Below are 21,350 nucleotides of genomic sequence, written 5' to 3' on the forward strand. Positions count from 1 at the left end.
AAAAAGAACCCCATTGTTCATTAACAACACATGTGTTTTATCAATACTGGAATGAATGGGAGATCTCTGCTTTATAAAAAGGGGTGAAATGCCTTCAGGTGAATTGTACAGATGTTTGTATATTTCGCCATAAAATACAAAATGCCAAAAAAAGACACGAAGGAGGTAAGGCAGATGACCCAGGCAGTTGTGAGATATCGGTGAGATAAGGTTTAAAAGCAGATGAACCCGGCTATTTTGCATAGCGGTTAAGACTCTTGCTTGCAGGGGGTGGGGTCGCTGGTTCACACCCAGCTTCCCCCTGTTACACAAACAGACATTTCCAGATGCAGATATACAGACAGGAAGACTCACACAGTCCTTAGAAAAGTGTCCCATAGTAAAAGCACAGCAAAGTGTAATAGACAAAGCATGTTAAAGCATAGGCAGGCATTGTAAAGCATGGACCGGTATGTCAACACGTATTAAAACATGGCAAACGACAGCAAAATCATGGGATAAGCATGGAACAACTACAAAATGAATGTGCAGATTTCCTGTGGTGGTGTTATAGAGGGCAGACAGCCAATCTACTGTCATAGTGAAGGTGATAAAGACAAACAGACAAGAAGACTGACAGAAGAAGGTATTAGGATTAGATAGACAGGCATGCAAACAGACAGACATGCTGACAAGCTGCTAGATCTGAACAATACAAGGAAATGTGCTGAATATTAAGCTGTTGTTCTCTGTCACTATTTTTTTTACAACATGTTTATTGCTGTAGAAATGGACCAATACACCCCCTGCATTTATAGCCATATTCCAATGTGTATGAGAATATTTATATCCAGTATCTCCAAGATTAATGACCTCACTAACAGCTGCACATTCCAATACTCATTTGTCTCAGCAATATTTTAAAAGGCACTAAAACCCTCATTTGAAGTAATATCAATGGCTCTGACAGCCCATTAGGGACTGTAACCCCTGAGCATGGATCCCAGTCTGGAACTGGATTGATGGGGATACCTCCTTTATCATCCAGGATAATTAAAACACGTTTGATCCCATTCGTATGTGTGCTGCATTTAAAAAGACAGCGAGTTTAGGTAGCAATGCTCATAGCTGGGGTTTGATGTTGGATTTAAATAGTTTCTCAGCTATTGACCTGGTTTTGCAGAAATCAAAGTGGTTTAAAAAAAGCAAATATGCTTGAACCCGTACTTATGACACTGTCCACTGGAGGGATCACCCTTTCTCTGACTCAGGGGGTGAGGGAGCAGTTCAGTCTCCATGCCTCAAGCCTGCCCTGGACTGGAGGGAGCCCCCTTGCTCTTAGGGGTTTAGGGAGCAGTTCAGTCTCCATGCCTCAAGCCTGCCCTGCACTGGAGGGAGCCCCCTTGCTCTTAGGGGTTTAGGGAGCAGTTCAGTCTCCATGCCTCAAGCCTGCCCTGGACTGGAGGGAGCACCCTTTCTCTTAGGGGATGAAGGAGCAGTTCAGTCTCCATGCCTCAAGCCTGCCCTGGACTGGAGGGAGCCCCCTTGCTCTTAGGGGTTTAGGGAGCAGTTCAGTCTCCATGCCTCAAGCCTGCCCTGCACTGGAGGCAGCCCCACATGTTGTCTATTCACTATCATTGGTGAATGACTGTGGATCTTGGTTGTTCATTGAGTTTCTGCAATGATGACTGCCATGTGGACACTGTGCATCGTGCTCCATTGCAATACAATCTGTCTGTTTCTATAAAGAATTTGTTCCACAGTTAGTGTCCATGTTGTTGTGATCAGTTAGAATGCGGCTAGGTTCTTTAAGTAAAATAAATAAATATATTGTACAAAATGAAATGAATCCATTAATATTTAATCAGCTAACTTTTGGTCAACATTTGCACCTTGGTGATTAAAATTAAAATATGTAACCGTGTGATTAAACTTGATTAAAAAGAGCTGAGGGGCTTTGTGTATACAGTGCATATGGGATGTGAACCAAAATGACAGACGTCAATAGAGCCAGTGTGGGCAAGGGATTGCCATTGGTTAGAAGGGAGACATGATCATTACTCAACAATTACAGCCTCCAATCTCTCCAGGGAAGATGGTATTTTATGGAACTTAAAGTACATGGCACTAACAAAATAATTCCAGTAAATCTAACATGCATTAGCAACACTTCATACATCTCACGCTTCACATGAACGAAACACTCAATATGTTAAACAAGTCTGATTCTTCGAGAGCACATTTTTAAACATATTTGTTTGTTTTTTTTAACTTAGGATAACTATTTGAGACTGATTTAAAATGAGAAGGAAATCCTAATAATTTCTCAATAGAGATGAAAATCACAATTATTTTCTAGGCAGGTTGAAATATAGATAAACATATAGACAGTGTTACTACTCCACCTCCAGCAGTGTATATTTAAAAAGCTTGTCTTTAAACAGCTTGACAGATCATTGTACTGACAGTATTAATTAGTCCAATAACAAGTTCCCTGTAATCTAAACTCTTTGCAGTTTTCACAAGCCCTATAAACGTTTTTTGGAACTGGATGTTGAAGTTATGGTAACTGTCAAAACCATTTGTGGTGCTACTGTATAAAGCATCTAGAAATCGATTGCTGGTTTTCTCTGTTGAGATCAAGTGCGTTAAGATCAAAAGCTGCAGGCCACATTATTTTATGTTGTGGATATGAACATCTTCAGTTATATTCCAGTATATTGTAGAATATATCATTGGCATGCATATTTGCATTTGTCATTTGAGTCTCATTTGTTTCACATGTACAGCTAAAATGTATTTTACTGCTTTACTGCCCCTTATGTCTACCTGATTGGATTTGGCATTGCCATGATGTGGGGCGTGTTCTCCTGGTACACCCTGGTGTGGGGCGGGTTCTCCTGGTATACCCTGGTGTGGGGCGTGTTCTCCTGGTATACCCTGGTGTGGGGCGGGTTCTCCTGGTATACCCTGGTGTGGGGCGTGTTCTCCTGGTATACCCTGGTGTGGGGCATGCTCTCCTGGTATACCCTGGTGTGGGGCGGGTTCTCCTGGTATACCCTGGTGTGGGGTGTGTTCTCCTGGTATACCCTGGTGTGGGGCGTGTTCTCCTGGTACACCCTGGTGGGGGGCGTGTTCTCCTGGTATACCCTGGTGTGGGGCATGTTCTCCTGGTATACCCTGGTGTGGGGCGTGTTCTCCTGGTATACCCTGGTGTGGGGCGTGTTCTCCTGGTATACCCTGGTGTGGGGCGTGTTCTCCTGGTACACCCTGGTGTGGGGCGTGTTCTCCTGGTATACCCTGGTGTGGGGCGTGTTCTCCTGGTATACCCTGGTGTGGGGTGTGTTCTCCTGGTATACCCTGGTGTGGGGCGTGTTCTCCTGGTATACCCTGGTGTGGGACGTGTTCTCCTGGTATACCCTGGTGTGGGGCGTGTTCTCCTGGTATACCCTGGACTGCCCTGTAACACCTGTGACTAACATAACGAGAAGGGCCTTCCCAGACGTTGAAGCCTCTTATGAGGGGTCTATTGCTATTAGAAAATGGATACATTAAAAAAACAAACACTTACAGTTTTTCTGTGTTTGTTTTTTTTCTCCTGATTTTATGCAGCACTGGTTTTGTGTTGTTCATGAATATGAAGGCTTTCCTCGTTGTTCTGTGAGTAACGCGGTAATGAGGTCTCGTAGACTTCACTCGGGCTTCATCCCAGCGGAGGACGCTTCGTGGGGATTTCCAATTGCCAAATAATTTTAAAAAGCTTGTACTTACATGGAGCTGCTCTTCAGGCACCTCGTACAGAAAAGCACACGCGGTTTCTGAACTGTTTGTAAAACATGTACATGATTTCCATTACACGAGAGTAGATGTTAAAACTTCATGCTGATTTGAACTCGGCTCTCGCCAAGATAAGCACCAACTAAGACGTAGCTTTACAGTAAACTAATGTGATCCATATGTGTCTCCATCCATTTACGTTTCCTTCCATATGATGATGTAGATATCCTTCTGTCTGGTGTTAATGGCTGAAGTGTAATGCTGGCTCCAGGGATCAGCTTATTTTGCCTCCCTGGCGCATCAGCACACACAACGGCTGCGATGCTGGCTCCGGGGATCAACCAAAGTGCGGCCTCCCCAGCGCATCAGCATGACAACCGTCTGGATTGAGCTAAGTAGGGTACATCTCTGGGGTTTTCAAGTGGGCACCTTCCATCCTCAGTGTTTCGTCGACTAGCCCACGACACCTCAAGAGGGCTCGACGGTGATTCTGGCGTCCCAGCATCACCCCCCTCCGTCCCCCACTCAACTCAGCCCAGCTTACTTACCTGTCCCCAGCCAGAATCTTTCCGTCTCAACCACAGCCAGTTGCTGCTCCTCTCTGCTGCTTCAGATAAGTTCTTCACTGTGCGACGCAACTCTTGGCCACTGAATCCGACGTCTCTGAGAAACCGGGTTGTAGAGTGTGCCACAAATCCTCGACAACCCACTTCCACTGGGTAAACCCGAACTCTCCATCCTCGCTGTTCCGCTTCAGTGGCTAGTTGAGCATACCGCAGTTTCTTCCTCTCATACGCCTCATCTACAGCATCCTCCCATGGCACTGTTAACTCTACCAGGTGAACAAGGCGTGCTGATCCAGACCACAAGACAATATCTGGTCGAAGGTTAGTGGTGGCAATCTCAGGTGGAAAAATAAGCCGTTGACCAACATCTGCCAGCATATTCCAGTCTCTAGCAGCTTCCAGTTGTCCTGGGCGAGGATTGGTTTTAACACCTTTTCTTGGTGGTTGCTCTCCTGGGCGGAGAAATGTTGTCTTTTGTGTGTAATGTTTTGATGGAACAGGTGGCAACTTATTGGTCTTGTTACGCTTGTCTTCCAATGCTAAGGCCAAACATCGCAGCACCTGGTCATGGCGCCAAGTAAACCGTCCTTGGCTAAGAGCCACCTTACATCCTGTCAAAATGTGCCTTAATGTTGCAGGTGATGAACACAAAGGACATGAGGGATCCTCTCCTACCCAGAGGTTTAGGTTCTGTGGTGATGGGAGAACATCATATGTTGACCTGATGAGGAAACTGATCCTGCTCTGTTCCATTGACCATAGGTCTTGCCAGCCAATCTTGCGTTGTTCCACACTCTCCCATCTCATCCATTCTCCCTGTTTGGCCTGGGAAATGGCCTTTATACACCTCATCCTCTCCTCCTGCTTTTGCACCTCGTTGACTACCAGCTTCCTCCTTTGAGCTGGGGCCGCCTTGTGCCATGTAGGAGGAGTTGAACTGAAACCAAGACCCCCTCTTCCATGCTGAACTTGCCCCATGATATCACCAATTCGAAGGGCAGCCTTTGCATCTTCCACAGCTTTCTTTGCCGCCCACTTTCATCCAGTTTTCAACACAGGTGCTGCCTCCCTTACGCATTTATCGCGTGACTCTACTAATGTCATTTCCAGTCTGACCTTGGCGCACTTAAACTCCTCGGTTAGAGCAGAGACTCGTAGCTGCAGTATTCCTTTACCATAAAGTCCCACTCTGCTGAGGCAGCGTGGAACTCCCAACCACTTCCTGATGTATGAACTGATTAAAGCTTCCAGCTTCTCTACTGTTGTCAAAGAAACCTCGTACACAGTCAGTGGCCACAGCAACCTCGGCAGTAGACCAAACTGAAAGCACCAGAGTTTTAGTTTACCTGGTAGAGCGCAGCTGTCTATGCTCTTCAACCCTTCCACTGCTTGTTGTCTAACTTCTCCCACACGAACTGTGTCCTTTAGATCCCCGTCGTACCATCTCCCAAGACTCTTCACTGGCTTCTTAGACACTGTTGGTATTGCCTCACCATTAATGAAGAATGTTTTATCTACTACTTTGCCTTTAATTATAGAGATGCTCCTTGATTTAGTGGGCTTGAATTGCATTCGTGCCCATTCAATGTTATTGGTTAATTTGCCCAATAATCGATTAGTGCAGGCTACTGTTGTAGTCATGGTTGTCATGTCATCCATATATGCTCGAATTGGTGGTAGTCGCATTCCAGAAGCCAAGCGCTCTCCTCCTACTACCCATTTTGATGCCCTAATGATTACTTCCATTGCCATGGTAAAAGCCAGTGGAGAAATGGTGCATCCTGCCATTATTCCAACCTCTAGGCATTGCCATGTAGTGCTGAATTCTGAAGTTGAAAAACTGAATTGCAAATCTCCAAAATAGGCTTTCACTAAATTTGTTATTGTCATCGGTACACTGAAAAAATCAAATGCTGCCCAAAGTAGTTCATGTGGCACTGAACCATATGCATTAGCCAAATCCAGGAATGTCACATGGAGCTCCTTCCTCTCCTTTTTAGCTGATTGAATTTGTTGCCAGATCACATTGATGTGTTCTAAGCAACCTGGGAAACCTGGAATGCCCGCTTTTTGTATTGAAGTGTCAATGAAGCAGTTCTTTAATAGGTAAGCTGACAATCTCTGAGCAATAATGCTGAAGAAAATCTTGCCTTCTACGTTTAATAGGGAAATGGGACGAAACTGACTGATGCTTGTAGAATCTTTTTCTTTAGGTATAAAGACTCCACCTGCTCGGCGCCATGCTCTTGGTACAACCTGTTTTTCCCATGCCACTTTCATCAATTTCCACAGAATTCGTAGAACTCCTGAAGCACTCTTGTACACTCTGTACGGAACTCCATTAGGCCCTGGAGATGATGAAGCCCTTGCTTTTTTCACAGCTTGCTCTATTTCTTTCCACTTAGGTGCACAGTCCTCCATTTGGTATTCTGGTGGATTGATAGGTGGGATGTCTGACGGAATTGACATAGGCTCCTGCCTTTTTGAATCTGTATGTGTTTCCTCCAAATATCTCTCCAGCTCAACCTTTGATGCTTTTAGTGTGCCATTCTTCTCACTGGTGAATAACTTCTTTACAAATTTGAATGGGTCTTTATAAAAGTTAGCTCTCGCACGCTCCTTCTTTTTGAAGCGTTTCCGTAGGCGCTCAGCTCTGCGCAATGTTGCAAGCTTATCTTTTATGACCTTTTGTAAGAGATTGAGTCCCTCCTTCTGACTTTGTTCTGCTCTTCTCCATTGGTTCCTCAGCTGTCTCCTTTCTCTAACTAAGCGTTCCATCTCCTGCTGCCGTCTAGACTTTCCAGGAATAGTTTGTACTTTTTCCTTCCTTTTTTCAACTCCAAACCTCTCACTTCCATATGCGTAGATGATGTCCCCAAATTTATCCAGCTTCTTTTCAACTGTTCCACTTAATCTTTCCAATGCAACGCAGAGATCTGTGTTTACTGTGTCCCATGCAGTTTTCTCACAAGCTCTTGGCCATTTAACTCCAGGCTTGTGCCCGTTGAGGTTCTTTTCTCTCTTATGCTGGTTTGTCTGACCGGGTACAGAATAAAAGCACAGCAAACATGTATTATTTTTTATTTGGAATTGAATGCATGCGTGTGTATTTGTGTAAGTTTCAGTATTTAAGTTACCATTAGGCTAACATTTATTAGCAAAATAAATCAAATAAAAAGTTTTAATAATTAAAAATATCTAGTTATGTTAATTCAGATTGTGCTGTTTGTTCAGTAACTTGTTCACAGTGTGTTCATAAAGTCAGGGTTCGATTTGATACATTTCCAGAGAGGACGGGGGGGTGTGGGGGTGCGGAGGAAATAAAATAGACAAACAACAAAACATCCTGGCAAGCCTTGATACATCTGTAGTACATAAAATGTATCCCCCCTCCCCCCCCCCCGGGGATGACAAATGAAAGTGCAGTCCCAAGGATCAAAAAAAGCAGAGCCAAGGAAATCCCCCCATTAAATCACACCCTGCATAGCCTCCTTCTCCTGGCTATAGAAGAGATGCGACATGCCTGTGTTGTTACTGTGATATGCTTAAGTTGCTGAAAGTAATCAGGCTGAGTCCAGTTGTTTGATTTCAACTCGTCATTCAAACCGGAGACTAGCTGCTATTGTTGTTACTGCATTGCCACTGACAGCAAACACTATTCTTCATTATTATTATTATTATTATTATTATTATTATTATTATTATTATTATTATTATTATTTAACTTTATTTGCTCATTTCTATACAGTACCTCATTTCAATAGATAGATAGGACAGTGAGGAAGCAGAACAGTCTACACTGACAGACAACATCAGAGGGCGTGTACAAGAATGGGGAAAGGTCAAATACATGAATAATGCATTTACATATTTTCGGGGCGGATTGATTTGGAACAGTGATTAAACATAGTTTGAAAGATAACATTCAAGGTCCTTTATCAGAGATTTAAGCCCTCGTAGTGACCAATCAGGTTAAAGGAAATCTCCGATCCATTTTCTAATAAATAAATAAAATGAATAATACAAAGAGAGTTCTGCAATTCACCAGAAAGCTGTGCTTTATTAAATATTATTTCTTGCCTCAGGGTATGTGAAGCTGAGAGCAATGCAACTCTTCTTGTCGTGTCGAGATGTTTATATATTTTCTTTTTTAAAGGTGTGTGTTTTAATGAATGTATTTATTGAACATGCACGCACTGCTTTGCTGTGGTCTGTCTCTTGTGTGTGTGAGCGAGCGCTCGTTAGGCTGCTATTGAACTGGGCGCTCAGGGAACTGTGCTTTCACCAGAGCACAGAGCGGGGATTTTAATTGGAAGCAGCTTGCAGCGGTTAACCCCCTCTGGCACTGAGAGATGGGGGAAAGGGAAGGGAGATAGATACAGAGTGGAGAGCCAGAGATCTGTGATGAGGAGGGGGAGGTGTGGTAGAGGAGTCATACCAGTGGAGATGGAGAGGTGGGAAGGGGTAGAGTGAAGGGGGTGGGAACATGGGTTGGAGGGTACAGGGAAAGGGGAGAGACTGAGAAAGGTGTGAAAAGGGACATTGAATAGGAGTGAGGGAAAGGGAGATAGAGACAGGAGAGGGAAGGGAAGGGAAAAGAGAGGGAGACAGGATAGGGGAGAGGGAGAAAGGTGGAGGGGAGAGAGGGGGAGACTGGCTGGGTGATAAAAAGAGAGGGAGAGAAGGGGAAGAAAAGTTGAGAGCAGGAGAGAATGATGTGATGGAAGAGAGAATGGATGAGATGGATGGACAGAGATTGATAAAGAGAGGATTGAAAGAGCCTAAGGGGAAAAGGGGTGAGAGGACGGGGGAGGAGGTAATGGGTTAGCGAGAGAGAGTGAGAGAGAGGCTTGTCCACTCTAGTTCTTCCCATTTCAATAATAATGAGGATGGACTCATGTTGGAATGGATATGAGATGAGACACTGAAGCCTGGAGGGGAGAGAGAGAAGAAAGGCAATTCATCCTCTCTCTCTTCTCTCCCTCTCTCTCTCTCCTCTCACTCCGCTCTCTCGGTCACTCAATGGGTCTCACTGCTGCATACACAGTCCCTTCCCTCCATAGGCTTCTCATTCTTTAAAGATATTTTGTTATACAGAGACCATTATGATAAACTGATTTGAAGAATAATGATTTTAAACATGTTTCTCCTTTCCTCTATCCCTCATCACTCTCTTAAATAGCATATACTTACATATATTGTCAATGAGCATCTATTAATTTATTGATAAAATAAGCACATTTGAAATGTTTCTTCTCTCTTTCTCTGTCTCACCTTGTCCCTCTAAATAGAAAGTACTCATATACCAGGGGCATCAATTACATTCACTGGAGGGCCAGATAAGGCAATGTCCAAATCTTGGCGGGCCAAGGGGCGCTCACGATGTGCGTAAATTAAATTGCCATTTAATAATACAAAGCAAATATGTATCACTGCAATGCTATTAAAACTGCATGCTAGTAATCTTAACTTTATTAAAACTATTAAATTAAAATGGATATCTAAATTCCTTTTTGTCTAAAATTTTGACACTCGCTCGCACCGTCTTTGTTTTCGATTGATCATTTGTTCCTGTATTATGACGTGCTGTCAATAAATATCTCTTGTTAGGGGACACAAATACCCTGTAGACAGCAGCGACCTTTCAACCATGCGGATCTGCAACTAGCATCTGCAATGAAGGATAACTGCTACAAAAACCTGCCTCCTTCTTCCCGAAAGAAACCAGAATAAAAAATAAAAGCATTAAAAAGCACGGCCCCGGGACTGACTTCATCACTGCTGTGCACCAAGTTCTGTGCAGCGGGATGTCTTTGAGATCGGTGCAGTTTGTGTCTTTGACGATCTCACACAATAATCCACAGTGGAAATGGCCGTGTAATTTGCCACTAGAAATGCTAGTTTTAAGGGGTTATTTTTTCTATTAACTGTGAACAAGCAGCTTTCTAATATATTCAATATTTCCTTTTTAGGGGTTAGTAAATATAACTTGAATATTATTATCATATATTGTTGTTTTCCCCCCGATGTTGTCTTCCCCTTTAAGACTTTGATTGATCCCTGCTGGCCATTTAGTAGTAAAATTGGTTTAATGTAGTGCATGCAAATAAAGAAACTGCATGCAAACAAGAGAGCAACATTTTAATAAGCAATTAATCTATAATTTAAAATAGAATAAATGCAGGTCACACTTTATTATAATCACTATTCGTGATTGTATTAACATTAATACAGACCAGTCATATTATTAGCAATCTTCATTCTGCGTTTAATGAGAAAGTACAGACTTGGACGATTTCAAAGCACATTTAGTTGTTTCACATTAAAGCCCCATAAATTAAAGTGATTTTCCCACACAACGTAATTAAAAACAGCCACATTTTGCAGAAAAACTGGCAGCACTGCAGCTGACAGCCGACGGTCCAGACGGAAGGATCTCATGGGCCAGGTTTGTCCCGCGGGCCGTCAATTGAAGAACACATACTGTCACTCTTGTTGCTTGCCTCCTATATTTACATATATACGTATATTATCCCTTTGAGTATATTCATTTATGTAAAAACTAAAAAAATGTCAAACCTTTTTCTCCCTCTCTTGTTGCTCCCTGGTACTTATTTAAACACATATCACAGAGCATGCATGTATTTGAAAAGTTCCATTCCTTCTCTCTCACTTCTTCCCTCCCACTCCCTCTCTCTCTCTCTCTCTCTCTCTCTCTCTCTCTCTCTCTCTCTCTCTCTCTCTCTCTGATTCACACACACCTGCCCCAGCAGCCAGAGAGACCAGAGCTTCAGCACACAGAGCAAATGAGCAAACAGTGCGAGAGAACCATCCAATCTACTGAGGAAGAGGCAAGTGAAAAAGAGCTTCTTTCTTAACTGACACCAGAAGAGGTCTGAGAGAGAGAGAGAGGAGGGGACAGAGAAACCAGGAAAGGTAAAAAGAAAAAAGAAATCAACGCATATATTTGTCTATTTATTTATTTATTTATTGGTATTTATTGAAAGAAAGAAAGAAAGAAAGAAAGAAAGAAAGAAAGAAAGAAAGAAAGAGAAAAAAGTACTTCTACTGCAGTTGACTTTTAGATTTTTTTAAATTGACAACAGAAGAGGAGACTAAGAGGAAGAACAGCAAATCTTCAATTAACAACTACATTTAATACACAAGAAACACAAAAATGAAAGCATTTCTTTAATGAATTGTCGTTTTTTTCTTTTGGAAATAAAAGGGCGTACAGATATTTCTGAACCGTTATTCTGAGACAAATTGACTTTCTGAAAACAGAAAATAAAACTACAGAAGCAAAAACAAATACCATCAATCTTATAAATAAAAAACTAGGAATTTCTGAAAGAAACAAGAAAGACATTTAGACGTATATTTCTGACTTCTATTTTATTCATAAATGATTTATGTTTTCAGATTTTATTTAAAAAACCTACAAAGAAAAAAGACACGAAATTCCTTCAATCAGTCAGTCAGTGAATCAATGTATTTCTTTATTGAAGGAATTGGTTTTGAATTGTTGCTTTTTGGTTTTGTGGCTGTGTGTGTTTTTTAAAGCTCATAAAATCTGACCATTCCTGTGAAGTTGTTGAACACACCCCAGAAGAGACACAGACTACAAGCAAAAAAGGAACTAACACTATGGGAAATGTTTAGGACCCTAAAGAAAATTGAATTTAAAAAAGAATTACATTCCTTTTTGAAAACAACGCTGAAAAATAAATCAAAGACTAAAACACTGGATCTTGAAAAGAGACTAGACAGACTATAACAGAAAATAAAATCAGAAGAAAATAACTAAAATCATTTCATCAAACAATCAAACAACCAAGGTACAAGTCAGCCTGCCTCAACACATCCCTCATAAAACACTATTACTGGGAAATCCCTCAACTCAACCCAACAACAAAACCCCAAGGATAAGAAGCACTGTGCAATCCCCTCAAGGTCGAGCTCCCTCCCTGCCCGTGTGTCTCGGAGGGCCAGTGCGTGCTTCTCCCTGCCCGTGTGTCTCGGAGGGCCAGTGTGTGCTTCTCCCTGCCCGTGTGTCTCGGAGGGTCAGTGTGTACTTCTCCCTGCCCGTGTGTCTCGGAGGGTCAGTGTGTACTTCTCCCTGCCCGTGTGTCTTGGAGGGTCAGTGTGTGCTTCTCCCTGTCCCTGTGTCTTGGAGCACCAGCGTGTGATTCTCCACCCTGCAGCTCAGAGCCGGCACCATTACGTCCAAAAGCGACGACGATTTCCTGGCCCTGGCTGCCTCACGCTTGACCCGGCGGAAAAGGGTGATCGGCGTGGCCATCGGAGTGGCCATGATCCTGGTCCTTCTGATCGCCATTCCTCTCCTGGTGCACAGCTCAAAGACGGGCTCGGGCAGTCACTACGAGATGCTAGGGAGTTGCCATATGGTCTGTGACCCCTACACCACGCTGAGCCCGGCTGAGGCCAGCCAGGAACTCGCCGCAGTCTCCCCTCCGTCATTCCTGGAAGGCGGGAAGGAGCATCCACGCAGGGGCAAGTCGGGGTTCAGGGGCGCTCCAGGTCCTCCAGGCCCCCCAGGCCCTCGGGGCCCCCCTGGAGAGCCGGGAAAGCCAGGCCCGCCAGGCCCCCCTGGCCCGGGCCCTGGAGGATACATCGCTCCCTTCTACAGCCCCAAGATAGCCTTCTACGCCGGGCTAAGGAAACCCCACGAAGGCAACGAGGTGCTCAAGTTCGATGACGTAGTGACCAATGTGGGGAACTACTACGAGCCCTCCACGGGCAAGTTTACCTGCCCCCTGCCCGGAATCTATTACTTCACCTACCATGTGCTGATGAGAGGGGGAGACGGGACCAGCATGTGGGCTGATCTGAAGAAGAATGGACAGGTTAGTGTTTCATGATCTGTAACTATAATAGTACTACATTTAGGAATACTGAAAACAAACGAATACATTCAATGACAAACATCTTTTTTCCCTGTTTCAATGTCTTGATTCAAAGCATTAGTCATTGAATGTATTCTGTTTCTATCAGTATTTCTGAGTTAGTGCTTCATGCTGTTTGAAGGTAATGGCTGGGGTTACAGCTCATCATTTCATGTAGGTCTTGCAGGTTTTTATAGCAAACTTGTATTATCATTTTCAATTATGACTGGGGATCCCAGAGAGTCTCCCTTGGTAAGGCACAGCGGTGTGGTGGGCAGGGAGAGTCACACAGTCAGGGGAGCACAGGTTTCTCCTGACCTCACTGCAGTGGACCTACTGGCCAGGTGAGTGCAAGCAGACAGCTGCAGGGCTGGCCTTTGTCCTCCAGGAGGCAGTAGCTCATCTCTGCTGTGGAGCTCCTGTGTATAAAGCAGTGACTGGCTCGGGGATCGGAGGATGCCCACTGACCTTCAGTTCTCCTGAGCTGTGTGGGGATTTATGCAATGAGGGAACGTAATTGGGTATTCTAAATTGGGGAGAAAATGGGGGGTACAATAATTATACACTCTGCTGAGCTGAAATGGGACCTAGGAAGTGAAACGGGTTGAGTTCATGGGGAGGGGTTGAGTTCAGGTGGAGGGGTTGGGATCAGAGGGGAGGGGTTGAGTTCAGGTGGAGGGGTTGGGTTCAGGGGGAGGGGTAGAGTTCAGGGGGAGGGGTTTGGTTCAGGGGAGGGGTTGAGTTCAGGGGGAGGTTTTGAGTTCAGAGGGAAAGGGTTGAGTTCAAGGGGAGGGGTTGGGTTCAGAGGGGAGGGGTTGCTTCAGGGGGAAAACTGTGGATGCAAGTCGTCAGCGTTTCCGATTTGCTCAATACCCTGAATGTTGAGGACGCCTTGCTTTAGTGGTTAAAAATGGCTGTGACCAGAATGCGATAATCTATACTTTTTTAAAGTTCACTTACAACTGCATTTCCATAAAATGCACAGTACTTTTAAACCTATTATACTTTATCATTGTTTTATAATTGAAATTTGACTTCAGTGCTGCTGTAACTTCAATAAAAACTGACAGTATGCATGTGGCTTAAGCCCAGTCAGTATTTTATACCTCACCCCTGATAAGCATCCTTCCTGCCTTTTTTATTATTTCTGTAGTTCACTAGCTTTACTAAATGACTGGCTGTAAAAGGATATATGTTCTAACACTTCAGTAGTAGGCTAGTTGCTGTCAGAAACGTATTGTAGCGTGCACGGGGGAAGGCAGCAGCAGGGCTGGTAGGTGACGTAATCACACACAAAGACATAAGACCGATATACACTCCTCGCTACTTACTCTTTAAGATCACTTTGGCAAACAGACACATGAAATGAGGTGGTTTACATGTCAGATAAGTTGCTGTACAGTATTGGAATATTCACAATACAATATAACCCACAATACAGAATAGGATGCAATGTTTACAGTTTTCTTGTGTTACGTATGTATAGTGTAACTAATTGCAACTGTTGTTATCAATACAATACCTTATACTATTATTTGAAATTCCAAAAACTAATTTTCATAATTTTATTTAAATTTGACTGCCATTTTTTAATTCGAAATACCTAATTCCAAGTAAAACCACACAGCCCCTTGATAACCAGTAGATCTGTGTTTTCCTTTTACAGGCTTGTACCCTGTTGTCATAGAAATGCACAATTCAGCCCTCAATCTCTGGTATTTATAGAACTGTGTGTATTTACAGATAAAGGGGGTTTCTTGATTTGAAAAGTCATATCAGCAATTCCACACCCCCTGGTCAAACAGATGATAATCTTACTGGAGTTAATGACTGAAGTCAATGGAAATGTATCAAGGGTTAAAATGTGGTAAACTTCAGTTGCATATCCAATGTGCCGTTTGAAATCTGCAGGTATGAATGGTATGGTGAAAGTGATTTCCAGAAGCATTGCACAGATATGCTGTCTTGGTGCCTGCAGTGATGGAGCAGTTCAGTCTCTCCCCTTCGCTTCGACCGTACAGCATATCAGAACATGAAAACGAGCTGTTCAGGGAGGCAAACACCAGATGTGAACTGGAACATGGCCAGATTGTTTTAATTACAGCACCTTATTTGTAAACTGGGCAATTTAGGTTGAAATAATTAGGTATCCAACCTCATGTGTCTCTCAGTGCTTAGAAATAAAGATCAGCAAAGAAGCTGAGAAGCAATTAATGTAATTGTGACGGAGTAAATCTATTTTTATTGCATTTCTTACTAAAGTTAATGCAGTCTATTTTATTGATGTGAACCCGGGTGCAAAATTCAGTTTCTCAAGGTCCTTAGAGCTTCTAATCTTTATTCTAGCTGTACCCTAAAGTACACAGAACCAATTTATCCACTTCATTATTTAATAATGCCTCTAAAACCTGGAGGAGTCCAGACCTCACGGACCACATGTGTGCAGCCCTGATCTAAACAGATTTCAATCGAAATTAAACAGCTCTTTAATATTAATACTGATTTTATTAATACTGCTGTTAAACGCTAAATAAAACATTTTTAAAAAAATCACACTTTGTTACTTTCATTTACTGTTTACAACAAATGGGTTTGGTGGACATTAGTTTATACAAAAAATAATCTTTAGGATTTTATAGGATTTATACAAAATTCCAATAGGAATAAAATTGTAAATATTTTTTATAGTTGCGACGTTTTTATAACGGAATTATTTTAAATAGCGATTGCTTTGTTCTCTTCATTATTAAACTGAAAAATAACAATAAAATAATGAATTCTGTGTGCTTTCTAGTGCAATTACCCAACTACTGTTTCATTATTTGATGTTGAAGAGTTTTTACTGAAGTTCAGGTGCTGCTTTTATCAGATTAAAAAAAGACACAATATGTAATTGCAATAAGAAGACATTTTAATGGAAGCTACTTTCTCTTTAAACTGATACTAAGTAATTATATTTGACGATGTTAATCGTACCAAACTGGCACTGTCCTGACCGCTCCAGGCATTCCACACTTGGCACGTGCATTTTCACATTCTAGAAAAGTATAGTGCAGCGTAGCAGGGTGGTAGAAAGCCCTGCTGTTTAAATGTATTTATTTTTAAAAATAAAACAGGGTTTCCCCCTCCGCCTCTGTGTTATTTTGTATTTGTTTTGTATTATTATTATTATTATTATTATTATTATTATTATTATTATTATTATTATTATTATTATATTTGTGTTTTATGATTTATTTGTATTTATTTAAAAATGTATTTATATATGACAGCGTAGCCAAATGTTATGTTATGATATTGTTTAGCAGCGTGGATGGGAAGCCCCATCCACAGTCATTTAAAAACCTAGTGCACAAGGTGACCATCTCCCGAGTTTAATTAGTTGTGTAATTGTTGCTAATCGGGAGATGGTCACCTGAAAAAACCTGCAGCTCTCTGTACTGCAGGTGGGGTGTTAGGAACGAGAACGAGAGCGGGGAGAGTGAGAGAGAATTGAAATTAAAAAACTGAAATCTAGGAACAGTGAAGGCGATTTGCCCAGCCTGACCTGGGTTTTGTTTATTTTTTGTGTTTGTGATTATTTTTGTATAAACTTTTATTTTCGCTCGTGTGCAAGTGCTTTTTGTTAAAATATTTTATTTATTTTTGTCATTTAAATAAACGGTGCGCTGCGTCTCTGTTTGAACTGCAGTACTGCCTTTGTGTTTTTCTGGCCTGACCTCACCACTCGTCCACCCTGTCACATGCGGTGACAGTATGATGACGTCAAAATTCTAGAAAAAGAACGTTCCATTCTGGGTGCAAACAAAGACAATGATTGAAAACACCCCAACACTGCACCGTACCGCACCACACCGTACCATACCATACCGCACTGCACCGTACCACACTGCACCACACCACACCGCACCGTACCACACTGCACCACACCACACCGCACCGTACCACACTTCACTGTACCGCACCACACCGTACCATTCCATACCGCACTGCACCGTACCACACTGCACCACACCGCACCACACTGCACTGTACCGCACCACACCGCATTGCACCACACCATACCGCACCGCACCACACCGTACCACACCACACCGTACCACACTGCACCATACCGCACCACACCGCACCACACCGCACTGCACCACACCACACCGTACCGCACCGTACCACACTGCACCACACCGTACCACACTGCACCGTACCGCACCATACCACAACATACCACACCGCACTGCACCACACCATACCGCACTGCACCGTACCACACCACATCGCACCGTACCACACTGCACTGTACCGCACCACACCGCACCATACCACACCATACCGCACCGTACCATACCGCACCGTACCACACTGCACCGCACCGCACCATACCACACCGCACTGCACCACACCATACCGCACCGCACCACACCGTACCACACTGCACCGCACTGTACCATACCACACCGCACTGCACCACACCATACCGCACCGTACCGCACCGTACCGCACCATACCGCACCGTACCACACTGCACCGCATTGTACCATACCACACTGCACCACACCGTACCGCACCATACCACACCGCACTGCACCACACCACACCGCACCGTACCGCACCACACTGTACCATACCACATCGCACTGCACCACACCATACCGCACCGTACCACACTGCACCACACTGCACTGTACAGCACCACACCGCACCATACCACACCGCACCGCACCACACCGTACCACACTGCACCACACCACACCGCACCGCACCACACCGTACCATACCACACTGCACCACACCATACCGCACCATACCACACTGCACCATACCGCACCACACCGTACCATACCACACCGCACTGCACCACACCATACCACACCGTACCGCACCGTACCACACTGCACCACACCGCACCATACCACACTGCACTGTACCGCACCACACCGCACCATACAATTGCAAAGCATACGACATGGTCTATTTAGATTTCCAGAAAGCTTTTGACAAAGTCCCGCATAAAAGATTAATTCTCAAACTGAACGCAGTAGGGATTCAAGGAAATGCATGCACATGGATTAGGGAGTGGTTAACATGGGGAGTGGTAGAAAACAGAAAGTACTGATTAGAGGAGAAACCTCGAAATGGAGTGAGGTAACCAGTGGTGTACCACAGGGATCAGTATTAGGTCCTCTGCTATTCCTAATCTACATTAATGATTTAGACTCTGATATAGTAAGCAAACTCATTAAATTTGCAGACGACACAAAAATAGGAGGAGTGGCAGACACTGTTGAAGCAGCAAAGGTCTTCAAAATGATCTAGACCGCATTCAAAATTGGGCAGACACATGGCAAATTAAATTTAATAGAGAAAAGTGTAAAGTATTGCATGCGGGCAATAAAAATGTTTATTATAAATATCATATGGGAGATAGTGAAATTGAAGAAGGGAACTATGAAAAAGACCTAGGAGTTTATGTTGACTCAGAAATGTCTTCATCTAGACAATGTGGGGAAGCTATAAAAAAGGCTAACAAGATGCTTGGATATATTGTGAGAAGTGTTGAATTTAAATCAAGGGAAGTAATGTTAAAACTCTACAATGCATTAGTAAGACCTCACCTAGAATATTGTGTTCAGTTCTGGTCACCTCGTTACAAAAAGGATATTGCTGCTCTAGAAAGAGTGCAAAGAAGAGCAACCAGAATGATCCCGGGTTTAAAAGGCATGTCGTATGCAGACAGGCTAAAAGAATTGAATCTATTCAGTCTTGAACAAAGAAGACTACGCGGCGATCTGATTCAAACATTCAAAATCCTAAAAGGTATAGACAATGTCAACCCAGGGGACTTCTTTGACTTGAAAAAAGAAAAAAGGACCAGGGGTCATAAATGGAGATTAGATAAAGGGGCATTCAGAACAGAAAATAGGAGGCACTTTTTTACACAGAGAATTGTGAGGGTCTGGAACCAACTCCCCAGTAATGTTGTTGAAGCTGACACCCTGGGATCCTTCAAGAAGCTGCTTGATGAGATTCTGGGATCAATAAGCTACTAACAACCAAACGAGCAAGATGGGCTGAATGGCCTCCTCTCGTTTGTAAACTTTCTTATGTTCTTCTTATGTTCTTATACCACACCGCACTGCACCACACCACACCGCACTGCACCACACCATACCGCACCGCACCACACTGCACCGTACCGCACTGTATCGCACTGCACCACACCGTACCGCACTGCACCATACTGTACTGCACCGCACTGCACTGCACCACACCGCACAGCACCATACCGCACTGCACCATACTTCACTGCACCGTACCACACCATACCGCACTGTACCGTACCAGACATGCTCGATATAGTGCCCAGTCTCGACTGTCCGATCTTATTCATATTAGCCCCGGTAAAATATTGTACAAATAAACAGTAATACAACATGTTTAATTAATCAGGTAGTGATGGTTTTGTAATATTGTGTTTCAATTCTGCCACTGCATGTCAATAATACACACATTCCACCCACATTCCACGCACATTCTACGCACATTCTACACACATTCCACGCACATTCCACGCACATTCCACCCACATTCCACACGCATTCCACGCACATTCCACACACATTCCACCCACATTCCACGCACATTCCATGCACATTCCACGCACATTCCATGCACATTCCACGCACTATAGGAAGCGCGTGTGTAAAACATTGTACGACTCTAAGGGGAGGGTAAATCGTCTTCTCACGCTAAAAAGCAGTACAATTGACCAAAAACATATATCTATTGGCAAGCTTTGACCAAATAGGGGGAAAAACACACACAGTACGAGGCGTTTCAAGACCTCTTCATTCTGAGTTTTTCTTTTGTTTGTTTTATGTGACACCATGTATTCAATGTTTCAGATTATTGCCATTTGACTCATAAAAAGTGCTCTATAGTTAATTAAGTTGTTTTATAGCAAAGTTATACAAGATACTGAAGCTACTACAAATAATTAAAACATTGCAATAAATACATACATAAATAACAAAGCCCTTCTTTACACTTACTTTTGTAATCTTCATCATTGGTCACCAGATAGCTGATTGCTTTAGCCTAGATCAGTGGTTCTCAACCCCAGTCCTCAGCTCCTAAAAGGTGCAGGTTTGAAGTTATTTATAACATGTTATAGTTAAGTTGAAATCTCCAACTGTTTAAGAGCTGAAAACAATTAAAAAGTTTAATAAAGCAAATTATTAGGCATACCTAGAACAACCATGACCAGTATATTAAAAACAACAATATATGAAAATAATGTGTCTGTATACATGTATATCAAGTACATACAAAACTGTACAACTGAAACGATGTAAATAAGTATAAGAAAATAAATAAATAAATGGGTTTATATTGCCTACATAACAAAGTACATATACGCAACCAAAGCTATGCGTTTATACACAGACTATAATCGAAATGACAAATAAACATTTGAACAGAATGGGCTTCATTTACAATCATTTACACAGTCTAAGAGCTGGCACAAATCACACAGATCCTGCGCTTTTCAAAATATGCAGTGCACCGCTGACAGTCTTTGTGCATTTGGCACAGCTATCAACTGTAACCCAGGCTTCTGGCACCAAATACTCCACGGGCCTATACTAGTGCAATGAAAGCTTCTAATTCCTCCAAGGGCATTGACCAGGAATCATCTTGTAGTTGTTGGTGGGCTTCATGATTGCTTCTTCACCCACGTGATCTCCTGCGCCCTCGGTGTCACTGCTGCTGGAATATTCATCTTCACAAACCTAGTCTGATTCAGAGCCAGATTTGTCACTGCCTGTCTCTGCTGCATCAGAATCTTTGTTTGGTAAAATGTCCAGTAAATCCAAACACTGCTTTGCTGTCCTGCATCTTCCGTGATCCATTTTCAATGTGTATTGGGGTAACAATACATTTCTTAAAAAAAACAAGTGACTTGTATAGTAACCAGAGTGCAGACAGACAGCTGTGAGCTGTCAAGGCTGATTGATGGGCTATCAGAGGCTCATTGAAACAATAGAAATGTCAGAAGACCGCTCACTTGAGGAATGCAGACTGATATAATCAAACTTCAATACATGGCGGCAAGTCCCGACTG

At 43.1% G+C, this 21,350-nt stretch overlaps 1 protein-coding gene across 2 annotated transcripts in view; it reads left to right on the top strand.

Annotated features, from left to right (window-relative positions):
• The first annotated feature begins 11,006 nt into the window (after nucleotides 1-11,006).
• The window catches only part of LOC117400971 (complement C1q-like protein 4), a 45,290-nt gene continuing 34,946 nt past the window's right edge, over nucleotides 11,007-21,350 (top strand). The window contains exons 1-2 of one of the 2 annotated variants that reach the window (XM_059013454.1): nucleotides 11,007-11,258; nucleotides 11,886-13,189. In XM_059013454.1, coding sequence (XP_058869437.1) covers nucleotides 12,635-13,189 — 555 coding nt within the window. In that variant the 5' untranslated portion in view covers nucleotides 11,007-11,258; nucleotides 11,886-12,634. Of the gene's footprint in view, nucleotides 13,190-21,350 lie in introns of both variants that reach the window. The other variant, XM_034001337.3, reaches the window with a different exon arrangement.

This window comes from Acipenser ruthenus, chromosome 45 (assembly GCF_902713425.1).
Source record: "Acipenser ruthenus chromosome 45, fAciRut3.2 maternal haplotype, whole genome shotgun sequence".
Lineage (NCBI taxonomy): Eukaryota > Metazoa > Chordata > Actinopteri > Acipenseriformes > Acipenseridae > Acipenser > Acipenser ruthenus.